Source organism: Callospermophilus lateralis, chromosome 17 (genome assembly GCF_048772815.1).
Source record: "Callospermophilus lateralis isolate mCalLat2 chromosome 17, mCalLat2.hap1, whole genome shotgun sequence".
Classification (NCBI taxonomy): Eukaryota; Metazoa; Chordata; class Mammalia; order Rodentia; family Sciuridae; genus Callospermophilus; species Callospermophilus lateralis.
In genome coordinates this window covers 68,929,312-68,944,964 of record NC_135321.1, presented here as the reverse complement: position 1 = coordinate 68,944,964, position 15,653 = coordinate 68,929,312, and the positions used below count along the sequence as shown (strand labels likewise).

Below are 15,653 nucleotides of genomic sequence, written 5' to 3'. Positions count from 1 at the left end.
ATCTACAAGTAGGATGTTTTACTTCTTCCTTTTCAACTTGCATGCCTTTTATTTCACTCTATTACCTAACTAACAGACCCTGACTGATAGGAAGACGGGCACAGCAAGGAAGCAAATACTCCATAAACACCCAGGGTTACAGGAGAAATCACGCCCACTGGGTGAGAATTTTTCTGAATGGAAAACTAACACTCATTCCCCAAGAATGTAATATATGTAGCGCCTCCTCCGATTGGCTGAATGCAAAAGATATACTCAAGATGGGCAGAATACGATTGAACTATTGTGGATTTTTACATGTATAGAGTTATTTTTCTATTTCATAGGCAAATAGTGTTTTGATGCATCAGTGCAACACAGGGCAGCAATACAGAAGCGTGCGTATATATTTGTAAGTTTTATTTTCTGAAAATTCATAAGAAAACATTAGCAGTACTCATCTTAGGATTGGGAAGTACAGTGCTGAGGACAGAGTTGTATACTTTTCTAAGCTGTAGGATTACCCTGTTAGGTACTTTTGTTGCTTGGGGAGAGGGAAGAACCACAGGTTAACTAAGAAATGATTAGGAATTATTTTACTTTTTTGTTGTGTTTTTCTGTATTTAAAGAAAATCTATTAAATGTTATTGCAAAAAATGAAATATCATGTAGGGTAAGTATCAGACGCCTATGAAGAATCTAACCCTTCCTTAGAAACACCTGAATGATGAGTAACCCAGGAATAGTCTAGAAAAACGAAGGAGGGTTATTTGAGTTCAATCATTCAGAACACATCTATCATCTTTGGTGTTTAAAAGAGGTACACATTGAGGGTGTCCATCCCACAGGAAACAGAAGCTGAGTGGGCAGCTCAGGGGGCGGAGCTGGCCTCTGCAACAGGAAAGGGCAGAGTCTGTCTCTGGCTGCGAGCCCTAACATTTTCAGAAAATGCTAGCTTAAGCACAGCACCCTCCCTTCATGGAGTAGAAACAGTCTGCACAGCTAGCTTGCCAGGGTGTGCGATTCAAAGAGAGGAAACTGGATGGAAGAAAGGGGTGGAGGGCCAGAGGGATGCAGGGTGTGGACAGGAATTCTAAGGCTGACGTACAGATCCTCAGAACAGGCAGGACTCTGTTGTTTTTTTGTGTTTTTGTTTTTTGCTACTGGGGACCTAACCCAGGGGTGCTTTACCACTGAGTCACACCCCCCAGTACTTTATAGTGTTTTTATTATTATTATTAGCTATTCAAAACATTACAAAGCTTTAGTTTTTATTTTAAGATAGGTTCTTGCTAAGTTGCTGAGGCTGGCCTCAAACTTACAGCCTTCCTGTCTCAGCCTCCCAAGTTGCTGGGATTGTAGGTGTGCACCACTGCACCTGGCTCAGGCAGGATTCTCGAAGGCCCCGAAGACAGAACTTTTTCTTCTCAGGACCATAGTGAGACTAAGCACAGAGGCTAGGGAGCTTCCTGGGGCAGAACCAGAGGGACACCAGGGTGGTCCTTCTGCGAAATTAGGCCAGAAGCAGGTTCTGGGAAGGTCTGAGGCTCCCGCTGGTCCTGGAAGTGCTGCCGAGGCAGTGCTCTCCTCAGGCTCCCTGTTGACCTTCAGGTCCCCTCTTCAGTGGTAGTCGGGCATCCTTGCACTTAAGAAAGAAAGTTCTCTTAATATCTTGGGGAAATTTACTTTTCCAATGTTTCAGCTAGTTATGTTTACAGGAGAAGTGGGTATTTCCAGGCTCAGGATGAGACACAGTAGCAGGATGTTCTGTGTGTCCCAGGGGAGGGTGGTAGCAGTGAAAAAAGGGACAGGGACCAGCTTCAGAGCCTTTGGGACAAGAAGGAAAGGACCCTCCAAGAACACCGGAGTAAGCCAGGGGGGAGTGGGGCTGTGTCCTGGTGGCCTCTGAGTCTTGGTTGACACATATCCACCAAGAACCAGAAGGCACAGTATCCAGTAAGGGCCGAGTGTTCATCTGAACCACAGGAGATGGCCAATGTTCAGAGGTGTCCTATGACTGAAACCAGTCTGTGTTTCAAATGATCCATACGTGCCTGCTGCTGCGTTTGTCCCTCACCCAGCCCAGGAGGTAGAAACCAGACTGTGCTCTTAGCCGGTTTCACAGCCACAGAGACTAAGCTCGGTGGGAGGGAGGGAGTCTTTCAAGGCTGCAGGGAGGTGGCAGAGTCTGGACACAGGTGAGGTGAGGGTGCTCCCAGGTGTACTCCAGGGCCCCATGCTGCTGTACTGGGTGGAGACCTAAACTGTCGTGGCGCTCAGGCCTCGGTTCTCAGGCCGTGTCTTCACAGTGGGGCAGGATGACTACACCGTGGCAAGGAGTGAAGCAGGGGTGCATTCCACCCTCTTAGAAGTCGTAAACAAGTTTCTGCGGCTCATGGACTTAACCAGCTCCATTGTGGGTCCATCCTACGTGCAATCACAGACAGCTTAACGTTCTATTATTAGCAGCCTTCTCTGAAGCGGGGTTAACATTCCGATCTATTTTGAATAGCGCCCAACCAGCCACTCACTCAGAGCCTCGGGCAGCAGGCTCTTCTGAACTCAGCCTCCATTCCTGAAGTAGCCACCTAATTCTGTCTGCCTCTAGACTGTCTCTTTGATCATGCACTCTCTCAAGGGCCTGGTGATCTTCCCAGAACTCCATTTTCATCTTGTCATTCTTCAAACTTAAAATAGCTCCCCATTGTCAGGGAGGTCACACGCAAAAGTCTTGATTTGGCATCTTAAGAACTCCACTGCCTAGCCTGTCCACCTTTGGTCTCCCAGGGTCCTGTGAGGCCATTCCTGCCAGTAAGCTGTCCTCACTGGAATGTCCATTTGCACACGGACTCATTCTGAGCGGCTAGGCTTTGTTCTTTGAGTTCCCATCCCCCACTCCGCCACGCTCAGGGCCATCCCTTACAGCCACTGCAGCTCAATCCACTCACACTTCCCGCAACCTTCTAACCCAGTCTCCGAGGATTAAATCTCGCTCTCAGAGCTTGGGGGTGCAGTCTTGTGATCAATATTTCAATACACAAAGACTCTCAGCAACAGGGATGATGTCTACAACATCCGTTTCTTCAACATTTGAGTGCTCACTCAGTCCCAAGTGCTTGGTACACAGAGGTCAATAGCACCCGAGGACACAAGGCTGACGGGTCAGAAGACATGTGCTCTGCTAGACCAAATGAAATTTTGGCTTTTGTAGGCCAGAAATGATCAAATATTGTCCATTTAATAGGCTTACCCTAAATATAAAGATAATTATCAAATAACGTAGTAAGATCAGGGATGGAGACGCCACAAGAGCATCTAGGAGGTACATACAGAGGAAGGACGCAGGATATCTTAGGGTAGGACTGAGCCTTTTCGGAAGGCGATGGCAGCTGTGCTGAGTCATGTGACATGGGCATGTGCAGCAAGGGAAGAGTATTCCAAAGTGGTGGCATGGAAAGACAGGTGGGAGGTCAGAAAGAGCAGGAGGAGGGACAGAGGGCAGGGTTAGGAGCTGAATGTACACCCCTGGAACTTGCATGCAGATCCCAAACCCTAGTACCTCACAATAGAGCTACATTTGGAGAGGGGCCTTTCAGGGCACGATTAGGTCAACACAAGGCTGCCAGGGTGGTCCCTGATCCACTGGTGTCCTTCAGAGGAGATGTGGTGTCTAATTGGTGTCCTTAAGAGGAGAGGTGAGGTACAGAGAGAACCACATGAGCACACAGCAGGAAGAGGCCCTGCAGGCCAGGGGAAGGCCTCACACAAACCTCCCAGGCCAAGCCTTGACCTTGGAGCTGCAGAAGGGCAAGGAAACAACTCTGCTGTTTAAATCATGGGGTCTTCAGCGTCCCGCCACAGAAGCATGCACAAACCCAGAAGGTTCTGAGGGCTCCCTGGGCAGGTGGAGGGGAAAGCAAAGAATGTCCAAAGATGAGACGGGGAAACAGAACTGAGGTCATGTGGGGATGCTTTCAGAGAGTCTGAGGGAAGGAGGTGCCAGAATCCTGAGGTGTTGTGAAGAGTCTCTGGTGGCAATGAGGCAGGGCAAAACTAGAGACAGAAAAACACTCCGGGGCTAGACTAGGGCCGGTGCCGGCAAGGCGGAAGAGCGCTGAACAGAGATGCTGGTCGTGGAGGTGGAAAGGGTGGAACCAGGGAAATACGGGGACGTTGCTGTGGCCACAGGCGAGGCACTCTCGAGGAGCAGGGGAAGATGTCTGCATCACCTGGCAGTATCAGCCATGGAGACAGTAGAGAGGGGAGAGCTACATCCGACTCCTGCCTGTCAGCGCCTCCTTAATGTGATCTATTTTAACCTTTTTCTCAGTGTGAGCTTGACTTTAACAATGAATCCAGAAAAGGGGGGAAGTGATAATAAATCATAAACAATAAAAACCAACAGAGATTTTTCCTGACCCTGCCCTTGTAGCTCTTCCCTCTCAGGAGCCTGTCAGAAATGCTAACTGAAAGCCCTGAGAGAAGCTGCTGGAATTCAGCTGTACCCTAGAGACCAGAGACGGAGGCCCTGAGAAGCCCCCGGCACCTTCTCTGGCAAGAGCCACACTGCTGCACTGGTCAAGGAAGGAGTCTGCAGCCAAGGAGCCACAATAGGAGACAGCCCAGCAGCACTGGCCTGGCAGGAAGCACCACAGAGTCAGACTTCTCCCAGGGGCCTCCTGCCAGGGCTGGTGGAGAGGGAGGGAGGGTCTGGAGGGAGCCACTGCGGGCTCCTGTGTGGAAAGGCATCTTTAATAATTAACAAATGAGAAAAGGCAGGAGCCATTAATGTGACCTGCAGCATCCTGCGGCTCTGAGCAATCCCAGGAGGCTGAGATGGCAAGGAGCCACTCTAAGACACGTCTGGGGAGGCCCGGACTCCACACTGGATGTATGAGAGGTACAAATGGAAAACGGTTCCTGTAAATCACTGAAATCAGTGAGTCAAAGCTAAAACAAACTTTAAGTTTTCCTCTTCTCACTTTGCTACTAATTCTGTATCTATAACCAATAGAATGCAGAATTTTCTTTTAACTTTTGAAATATCTTTTGAAATTTTTTGAAAGATTTCAAGTGTTAAAAGACAAAGATGCACATGTCACTCTGACCTGTATATTCTTCCAGAGTTCAAGACACCTGACACATAAATGCCATGCTGAGCTTTTCGAAGGCAGGATGTAGGACAGGGGAAGAGGTGAGTTCCGGTCCCATGCTTAACTGCCTGCTCCGCTCTTACCACATATGCAATGCTGGACGCAGTATTCAGTCTTCTTGAGTCTAAAGTCATTTGAATGACGATATTCAACTGCCAGCAAAGCAGGTGGTACAGGACAGGTCAGTAGAGTATAGGCAATCTAGGAAGCTGGGACATGCAGAAGCAGAGAGAAGAAAGCATTCTTGGAAGAAAGACGTGGCCAGCCATGTTGAAGCCGGACAATAGAGAAGCCTTCAGGGCAGCTGTCAGGGCAAAGCAGTCTGAGGGGACAACACCAAGACCTCACACAGTTCTTGGTCCATCACTTCAAGACCATGGTGCATCTTGACATGAAGAAGGAAAGAGGGAGGGAGGGAGGAAGAAGTATCTTCCACCACTGGACTATTTTAAAGAACTTCTTTGTCAGGTTCATTTGCATATTAAAATAAAATCAGAGGATAGATTTCTAGGATTCTAGTTCTTCCTTTTCTTTCTTTTTTCTTTTTATAGTACTAAGGGTTGAATTCAGGGTGCTCTACCACTGAGCTACCCCCCAGACCTTTTTCTTTTTATTTTGAGACAATGTTTCTCTAAGATGCTGGGGCTTTCTGAAATTTGCAATCCTCCTGTCTCAGCCTCCCAAATTGCTGGGATTACAGGCATGCACCACCACTCCTAGCTCTTTTACTTTCAATAATTTCTAGGTTTTCTGTGCCCATTTAAGGGAGAATTCCTGGGTATGGGTGTAAGCTAAATCTAGACTGTGCAATTTGGGGCAGGTTTGGGATCATTTCCTCCTTGTATAAACACATCTGATAAGAATATTTTCCCTCCTGATGTTCACGAAACCCTTCAGATCCAATTGTTTCATCGTTAGCCTGTGTTTAGGCAAACGCAATTTCTGAATATTAAGACAAAGGAAAATAAGCGTCATGATAAGTTTTCTAGTACAAAGGTCTAAAAATACTGTATTCTTCTGCCCAACTCCACATACAAAGGAAAACAACACAGCCACCCAAAGTTGGGTCCACCCCAGCCCCACGGAAGCCAGAGATAAGATTTCCTTGCCTGTGACCGACTTTCCAAGGGGCTGCCCACCTTGCTTACGACTTGGAAGCACATTCCTCTAATATTCGTTATGATGCTCCCAGTCAAAGAACTAAGGTCACACAGAACAGATGCATCGCAGGGGCTGAGACACGGAGAGGGGAATGATCTCTTAATTGGGGAAACTACATCTGAAAGGAGATCTGTAGTCACAGGGCTCACACTTTAGCATGCACCTGGGTCCATCCCTCCCCCCTGCGCCTCCCTCTGCCCTCTTCCCAATGTGGCTTCCCTGGCCAGCACAACCTCCGTCCCTCGCCAAGTGACACTCACTGGCTCCACTTCCAGACTTTTTATTCGCCCTCTGTCCGCCTCAGTCTGGCTTCCTCTCCACCACTCATAAATAAGCACATGCGATGTCAAGGTCACGAATGCTTTTCCTTCAGTGCCGACAAGGGTCTCTTCTCTCTTTCTTTCCACATCCTCAGCAGCACCCAACGCCGGCCATGCTCGCTGGCTTTGCTTTCCTCCATGACCCCAGTGCCCTTGTTTCCCGCACATACTATGTCCCCAGGATCCCCTGGCTCTTCCTCACCACCTCTTCTCCTGCTTTCTTCTCTGCCTCACGGTCTCTACATGTTCAGAATTTTAAGTGTTTTGTGGCTGAATGTTCCATCTCACCAACGAGTGCCTGCCTTGCACGCCCACTGAGTTCTTGATGTTGAACATCTGAAATCTCAAAGCACACGCAAAACCAAAATCTTTTCTTGTTCCCTCGAAAACTTGTTCCTCCCAAAGATTTTGCCATCTCAATAAATGCCATCACCATCCACCCATCTGCCAACTTGAGAACCGAAGTCATTCTGGACCCCCTCCCTGCCCTCTTCTTCACGTTCAACTGAACAAAGCCCTGCCAGTTCTCCTGCCACCACACAACCTGCCCTGCTAGTTCTCCTGCCACCGCACCCCTCCTGGTCTTTGTCTGCTACCTGAGGCCCATCCTGCACTACCACACAGAACAGCAAAGGAAGGACCCCTGCAGATCCTCTCCTTCCCTGAGGAAGACCCCACAGCAGTTCTCCAGAACTTGGGATGAGGTCTTGTGCCATGGCTCCTGCCTCTCATAGCCCGGTCCTCCTTGCTATCCAGAGCACACCCAAGCTTTGCTGCCTCAAGACCTGTGTACCTTCCTCTGTGGGGCTGGGCACATGGCCACTCATTCTTGAAGCTCTGCAATGCGTTAAGAACCATAGCACCATCCTTTCCCTTATTGCTCACAGCCTGTGAGCAGCTCGGCCGTGCTGCATGCCTGCTAAGTAGACACTCCACGAGAGCAGGGACCAGGTCTGCCCTGGCATGGGGACAGCCATCCTGCCAGCTCATGAAAAACTGGCTGAGGGAGCACATGCATCACGGGTATCCTAGCTCCCAGCCATGTGCCCACCACTGCCCAGCTGTCTCTCCTAAACAATGGACGAGTCAGCTTGGGAGGCCATGGGTAGCGTGCAAACACACGGAACTCCACCGTGGGAAGGGCGTGGTCCTGCATAAAAGCCGGCCAGCCTTGTTCCCTGGGGTCCCGCCAGTTCAGGGAGTTTCCATCAGGCTTCTGCCTCCTGGGGCATCTCAGCTACACTCAGGAGGGGCTGGGGTGGCAATTTAAAAACACAACAGCAGCACCATCCAAGGCTGCCTATGCACAGGGAGGAGGCTGGCCTTCAGGGAGGCCATCTAAAATGGACAAGGAACAAGGACACCTGGAAGGCTGTCCTTCCCACCCATGTGACTGCAGATTCCACAGACTCCAAACACTGGACTCTAGTCAAGATGGGGCCCTGGGAAGCTACTGTTGCCATAGCAATCTAGCACTCCTGGGGAGGGGCCTGGTCACACGGCTTCAGATAAACAACTATTTAGAGGACTACAGAAAAGGAGCAAAACAGAAAGGGGCAAAAATGGAAAAATGGCAAGAATTAATCCTACAAGTGCCATAGCCACACTCTAAAAACAAAACTCAGGAGCTGGGAGTGGCCTCCTCCTAGTGCCCCAGAGAGAGGGCATAGGCTTCCTGCTGGGCTACATCTGAAACAAAAAGCCCCATTGACTCGCACATCTGTTCCTACTAAACACTTAGGAATCAATATTTTCCTAAAGATTTTTTTCCTTTGGCTTTAAAGGGTTACTGTCTGCCAGGCCGCCAAACCCCAACCTTCTCCATGTCTACAGCCACCACATAAAGTGACTATTAGAACTTCAAACGGAGAATTTGGTCCCGGAAATGGCCTTGTGCTAGTTTTTTCCTGAATAAAGATACCAGGAAAATGTCAAAAGGCAGACTGAAACCCACACCCTGAAAGACTTAACACACAACATGCTCATCCCTGGGAGGGTGAACAACCCAGCCTGGTTTGGTTTAAAAGGGAAACAGGGTAGATTTCTCATCAGATGGCCTGGAAGAGCCTGGAAGGAACGGCGGGGAGGGGAGAGAGGACAGGCACAGGCTCCTGGGTGCTTTACCTCAACACCTGCATCTCCTCCGGGGAGTTCCGCAGCTCATCCTGGAGGCGACGCCAGCGCAGGCAGGCTCTCAGCTCCTGTTGCTCCTGGGCCTCGTGGGGTGACAGCTGCTTGGCCAGACACAGACACATGCACAAGAGTCACTGTGCTGGTCAGACCCGATCCCTGGAATGGCTTGCTTTCTTTCCATGGGGATGACAGGGCCTGCCCCCTTCTTTCACCTTGTTCCCGTTCAGAAAAGCCAGCACCCAAGGAACCTCTTGGCTCCTCAAGGGAAGACCCAGCTGCGCGCTCCACCATACTGGCAGGCAGAGCTAGCTCAGGAGGGCCCCTAGGCCTGGAACCTTCCACTCCCTGGACACACGCCTGGCCTGGAGAGAGGGGGCTTCCATAGGGGCGTTTCCACTTTGATCCCATCCACCCACTTTCCTGCTTGTCTTTCTGCACATGGGAGTGGGGGGCTGTGGGCGTCTATTCACCTCCAACTCTTCTCAGTCCTCAGTTTCATCCAGGACTGTTTACAGTAGTGTCCGCTAATGGAACCCAGATGACCGTTTGCACATAAACAGAAAAAAAGTATACTGCTTAGACTCAGCGGAAGGGGGAGGCCTTCACACTCTGCCCACTGGGTCAGAATCGGCTGCTGTCACGTGAAAGTGCTCTTGAGGCCACGTGGCCCTAATCTTTCTGAGGCAGGCCAAATGATCCCCACCACGGAGGGAGAATGTGCAGGATCTACAGGCCTCTCTAGAAATCAAAGTTCCCTAAAAACTTATTCAATAGATATTTTACTGAGTCTCCTATAGGGCCCAGAGACCCTGTGGATAGAGCCTCTACCATGAGGAGTCTGGACAGGACACTAACAGGTGACATTGAGGTAAGGAAAAACCCAGGTGCCCCTTGCCAACCAGGGGGTCAGAGGCTTCCTGTGGAGGAGGAGGTACCTGAGCTCTCCTTGGGGAGGACAGGAATCATCAGGGAGCAGGTCTCAGTGGGCAGGAGAGCATGCGCACGGTTTGTGGGGCCTGGAAAAAGCACACTGTGCTTGGAGCAGACAGCCGCCCCCAGCAAGAGGGTGCAAGAGGCCAGCTGGGGCGGAGGATCACCTGCTGCAGGCCAGATTGCTCATTCAGCACGTTCTCAAGGCCTGACCCCCATGTGGTTGCATTTGGGGACAGAACATTTAAGGAGGTGACTAAAGTTAAATGAGGCCATAAGAGGGGTCCTCATCCAGTAGGACTTAGGCTAATTAAAAAAAGGAAGAGACTTGCTCCCTCTCCTCAAGCATGGAAGAAAGGCCATGAGAGGGTCAACAAGAAGGTGGCCATTGGCCCACCAGAAGAGAATCTTCACCAAAAACCACCCTGAGGGCAGCTTCCTCTGGGACTGCCAGTCTCTAGAAATGGGCGAGGAAAAACTTCTATCGCTTGAAACCCACGGTCTGCAGAACCTGATGAGGGCAGCGGGTGGCTGTGCACCAACACACCAGTGGAGCAGTCTAGGCTTTATCTAGTTGTTGGTGAATCGTGTGGTTCAGTCTTGCAACTCAACCCACTTGTCCCTGTGTATGTCACTCTGCGGGGAACACCACGGTCCGTCTCTTTATTCAGTGGTTCTCACTCCCCTCTTTGCTGTGCCACAGAGCACAGTCTCCAGGGCAGCAAGAGACCACAGCCACCAGTGCCTGCTCCCAGCTTCTCCAGCAGGAGAGTTCCAGGGATGGCACTGCCCCTCCCCACCCACATGCTCCTCACTGCTTGCAAGGTCTCATGTGGGCACCCCTGAGATACCGGCTCAGCGTGGCCAGAAGAGCAGCGCTCAGAGCAACGATGTGCTCTGAAAACATTTCCAAAGTTCCTGCTGGAATCTGGATAATGGCCTGCTGCCTCAGGGGTGTTTGGTTTTCACCTTTTGTTCTTTATGGTGCTGGAATTGACCGCTGAGCTATATCCCACCCCTTTTGTTTCTTATTTTGAGAGCCTATCAGGAGGTTGCTAAGGCTGGTCTCTAACTGAGCCTGGTCTCAGCCTCTGAGTCCCAGGGCCTACAGGTGCGCACCAGTGCCAGGAGCGTTGTCACTCCCTGAAGAGCTACCAAGCACTTACTGCTATGTGATGGGCGACCCCTGGGGCAGGTTCAGGGATGAGGGGCTGGAGGATGGCAGCCTCTCTTCCCAGAGGCCCATGGCAGAAGCTATTCCTCCACAGAGGCTTTCCTGATGCACTGGGACCTGGCCTCTCCAACTTGGGACACTCCAAGGGATGCTATCTCCCTTCTGCCTCATTTCCCTCTTCCTTCCACTAACAGCTCTTCTTATCCTCACTCTTCTACACCCATGGATGGAGCACAGGGTGAGCACAGAAGGTGCCTGTGAGACGCAGCCCAGCCCACTTCTGTCAGGGGCAGGGACGTACTCAGGGTAGTTACATGCAGGAACAAGCAAGGAGACAAAGGAGGGACCACCTGAAGTGCAGGTGGTAAATGACAGAGGCACCACCATCAGAGACCTGAAGTACACAGCTGCCAAAGCACCAATCTGACTGCCCAGACTGAAAGCCCCCAGGGAAGAAAGAGATCATGCCAGTATGTTTATATCAAACCCTTGCTGGACATCTACTTACGAGCAGGGTGGTGGGAAATCAGAGGAAGAGAACGCACACTTCTTGCATGTGTCTGATACTGCTAAGCTCATTCACACATACCCCACTCACCCTGCGAGGGTAAGCCTCCTCCCGTCCATTCTACAAATGGGGAAACTGAGGCTCACCAGGTCTACACTTATGCTTATACTCAGAAAGCTAGTGAACAGCCAAGCTGGGACACAAAGCCTGGTCTATCTCAGAACCTGCTCCATCCCCCATCTAGCAGATGGCCTCTACATGTGTGTACTCCGCTAGCTCTACAACCGTGGTCAAAGAGGATAGGACACGTGAGATGCAGGTTCACTGTGGAAGAGAGTGTAGTCCAAGCTGTGAGGATGAGAAAATCACACAGTAGAAGGAAGAAGGAAAAAAATGAGAAAAAGAGTAAAGAGCAAAGCACCACGGGAGTTCAAAGTTAATAGGAGAACAGTGTTATGGTTGGACGTGAAGTGTCCCCAAAGGCTCTCATCAATAGAAGGACATTCAGAGGTGAAATGACTAGATCGAGAGAGCTGCAATCTCATCAGCCCACCCCAGTCTGAGTGGACTCATCATGGTAACTGTAGGCAGGCGGGAAGGTCTGAGGAGTTGGGCATGCCCTGGAATAAGGCTTCTTCCCAGCGCCCTTCCTCACTATCTCTCTCTCTCTCTCTGCTTCCTAGAGGAGCAGCATTCCTCTGCTGTGCCCTTCTGCCATGAGGTGCTGCCTTGTTTCTGGTGTAAAGCAATGGAGTCGGCCCACCATGAACTGGACTTCTGAAACTGAGCGAAAATAAACTTTCCCTCCATTGTTTTCTGTGGGGTATTTCGGTCATAGCAAGAAAAGCTGACTAGTACAGGCAGTGCTGAGAATTGTGGGTGGACATGGGCCATCCCAAGAACGAGCCTCAAGTTGGTTAGTAAAATACAAAGAGATGTCAGCGGGCAGAACTACCTTGAACAAAATCATACAGGTATGCACACACTTGGGATTTAGAAAATGCCATATAGTCCAATGTGTAAGGGACCCAAACATTAGGAACTGAGAAGTATTCAGGAAGCAGGTCTGCTGCCATATCCTCACCAGAACTGATGGCCAATTCTTTAAAGTGGAGATTGCAGTGGATGCATGTCAACCAGCTCTGGTCACTAGGTATGCCTGATTTGCATACATATTTTTTTGCTTTTGGCATTGAGGATTGAACCCAAGGCCTTGCATATGCTAAGCACATGCTCTCCCACTGAGTTACACATCTCCATCTCCTGATTTGTATAATATTTTTATTATTTTTATTTTTTTTTAATATTTATTTTTTAGTTATTGGCGGATACAACATCTTTGTTTGTATGTGGTGCTGAGGATCGAACCCGGGCCGCAGGCATGCCAGGAGAGCGCGCTACCGCTTGAGCCACATCCCCAGCCCAATATTTTTAAAATTAGTAAACTTCACATAAAAATTCAGGTTTATGGATTTCCTTAAAAAACTACAAGTCTAGGCTGTATCAAGCTCCTCCCTCAACATCCGGTTGGCTGGAGCTGGTAGCAGCTGCGAATCTGCCATAGTCCTCAGTGCTCCCTAATCTACAGCACCAATTGCTTTGTTCTTCCTTCATCATGTGCCAGCAGACATCTAAGATTGTGACTTCTGATTTACATCTTAAACTGATTCTTTGAAACACTCGGTCAATGTCACCATAATCACAAAGGAATGCTCACGTGACCTTTCCTGCACATCTCGGCCCAAGCATCTCCTTACCAGAAGCCTTCTCTGACCACCTTCCAGAGAACACCCCTGCCCCCACTCTCTATGGGGCCGGTCTTTCCCATAGTCCTCTCATCACCAGCATGCTGCCACTTCATTTGTTTGTCTGTTCTGTTTTTCATCTCTGGACCCAGGGGGAGCAGGGTCTTGCCTCTTTGATATACACGGACATCTACCCAGCAAAAACAATGCCCCATGTACTCAGTATGTACCCACTGAACAAGTAAATGACTGCACATGGAACTTGACCCTGGGCAGGGAAATACTTAGGGTCACTTTAAGCCCACCTGCTGTGCTTTGGTCCAGAACACATCTTCCAAGTGAGTGGCGAAGCCTTCGCTGAGCCACTCCTCTGTCCAGTCCCGGGCCCCGATGGCAAGGCCAAACCAGGCGTGAGCAATTTCATGGCAGAGACGCGTTCCACAGAGGTGGTTCATGCCTGTCAAGGTGCTCTGAGAGAGGAAGATGATGTGTGGGCTGTGGAGAGAAAACACGTGCAGTCCTGTTAGAGCCTGTCCTCAGGGCCACCCCACGGAGTGGCTTTCTAGCCCAGCGAGGCGAGCCTGTTATTATGGTGTGCATGCTAGATCATGACTGCTCGACTGGAGCGAGACGCTTTCAGACCTAAATAAAGTGGCAGTTTACGTTTCTGGCAGCAGTTCAGGTTGCCGTTTCTGCCAGCAGTTGTCTCCGTCATCAAGTGGCTATTACCTGTAATAAGTAACCTGCACCAAAGTTTTATACTGAAAAAATTACAAGGCAATGGAAGCGTTTACTCTGAAATCTGGACTGTAAAAGAAGAGCAGGTGTGGGAATGTGAAGCCCTGCTGTCAGGAGAGTGATCAAAGGAGACCCTGCAGCCCAATCCCAGCAGCTCACAGGCAAATCGGGAAGCCATGCAGAAGGACAGGAAAAGGCAAAACAGAATGGGACCCCAAATTTTCCACTGCTCACTGGGCCTGGTGGAAGTTAACAATCCAACAGGTGCCCCGGGTGTGGGAGGTTTCCAAGAGACCCAGATAAGGTCTGAGCCTTTGGAAAACAAAGATTTTCAGTGGAATCTGTAGGCACTAACAGACTCACATGACCTAAGGAAAAAATGGGGTAGGTAGGGAGTTAACCCACCCAGGTGTGCAAATGGCCCCAGGGCTGGCACCAGATGGGGAGATTTATCTAATCTCATTTTCCATACCTTGTTTTAAAACCCCAAATACCATGATTAAAATTGCATAGATGAATGAAGGGGAGGAAGGGGGCTGAGGAAAGAAGCGGTAAACAGAAAAACAGAACTCCTCCTCCTCGGCTTCTACCCAGCATTATCCTTCGGAATTGTTGACAGTCTTCCTAATGAAGAATTCCTTCTTAAAAATCTCTTCTTCATCAATTGAACAAACCCAGTTGTGAAACCTTTAAAATTAAGAAACTGCACACACTGGTTCTTTCTTTAAAAAGCCATTTGTTTGCCATCATGTCAGCTCTAAGCAAGCCAAGACTCCTTACTGATTTCTCATCCGCCCCCACAGCCACGGATGGAGAGACCCCACCCAGATCTCTCTTGCACAACATCACCCATTCAGCCGAGCGGGCTCAGGGCAATTGCAGGACTCAGTCTGCCAAAGCTGACAACGTTCACGTGCAGTAGTAACAGACAAGGCACACAAATGCAAGGGCCTCTGCTAGGCTCTCTGGAGTCCCCAGAAACCCAACTTAGAGTGGAGGCACTGAGGACAAAGGGGTGCGATTCCACAGTCAGACCACTAACTCAGAAAAACGTTTGTGAGTGTGTGTGTGTGTGTACACATGTATATATGAAGATGTGAAAGGAGAAGAAAAGAGGGAGGAAAGGAGGGAAAGAAGAAAGGAAAGAAGGGAGGGAGGGAGAGAGGGAGGAACTGAGAGGCACAGGAGCTGGCTTCCCCTTATTGAGAAAGTTACCCTGTTGAGAAGACAGACTGTGCAACCTGGCATTTTCAAGTAAATGACCCCAGGCTCTGGCATGTGCAATGCTACAAGAAAAGCCACAGAAATGTACCAAGTAAATAACATTCCAGACATACTGCTGGCAGCATTTCACCCTTTTGGCTAAAACAAAACAGAAGCAAATTGAGGCCTTATAACACAGGCTCAGAGATGAGCGTACTTGGGAAGGCTTGGGAAGGGTCTCCCAGCCAGGGAATGGGCATGTTGGTTTAGAGACCTGACAGCTGACCATCCACTCAGGAAGGTTCTACATGATGACTGAAACACCAACAAAACCATTCAGGAAGAAAAGGCCTCTGCTGTCTAGAGGGACTGCCTGCTGCCTTGTCCCAGGGGAAGCCCAGCTAAGGCCCACTTAGGCAAATAATCTTCTGTTAGGGCCTGAAGGAATGCAGGAAAGCAGCTGGGGGTGGCATTTCACCTTCCTGCCCTTGCATTTTTTCCCCTTGCACAGTTCTGAGTCTCCACCAGACTTCCTCCCCCACCCTTCCGCACACTGGAGGTACCACCCAGGCCTGGGCGCCTTGGGGCAGATCCTGACATTGCTGAATT

At 49.8% G+C, this 15,653-nt stretch overlaps 1 protein-coding gene across 6 annotated transcripts in view; it reads right to left on the bottom strand.

Moving 5' to 3' along the window:
* The window catches only part of Aopep (aminopeptidase O (putative)), a 304,665-nt gene that overhangs the window by 129,861 nt on the left and 159,151 nt on the right, over positions 1-15,653 (bottom strand). For all 6 annotated transcript variants that reach the window (XM_076837045.1, XM_076837048.1, XM_076837047.1 and 3 more), the window contains 2 exons: positions 13,409-13,598; positions 8,738-8,844 (listed from right to left, as the gene is read on the bottom strand). In XM_076837045.1, the coding sequence (XP_076693160.1) occupies positions 8,738-8,844; positions 13,409-13,598 (297 nt within the window). The remainder of the gene's footprint in view (positions 1-8,737; positions 8,845-13,408; positions 13,599-15,653) is intronic.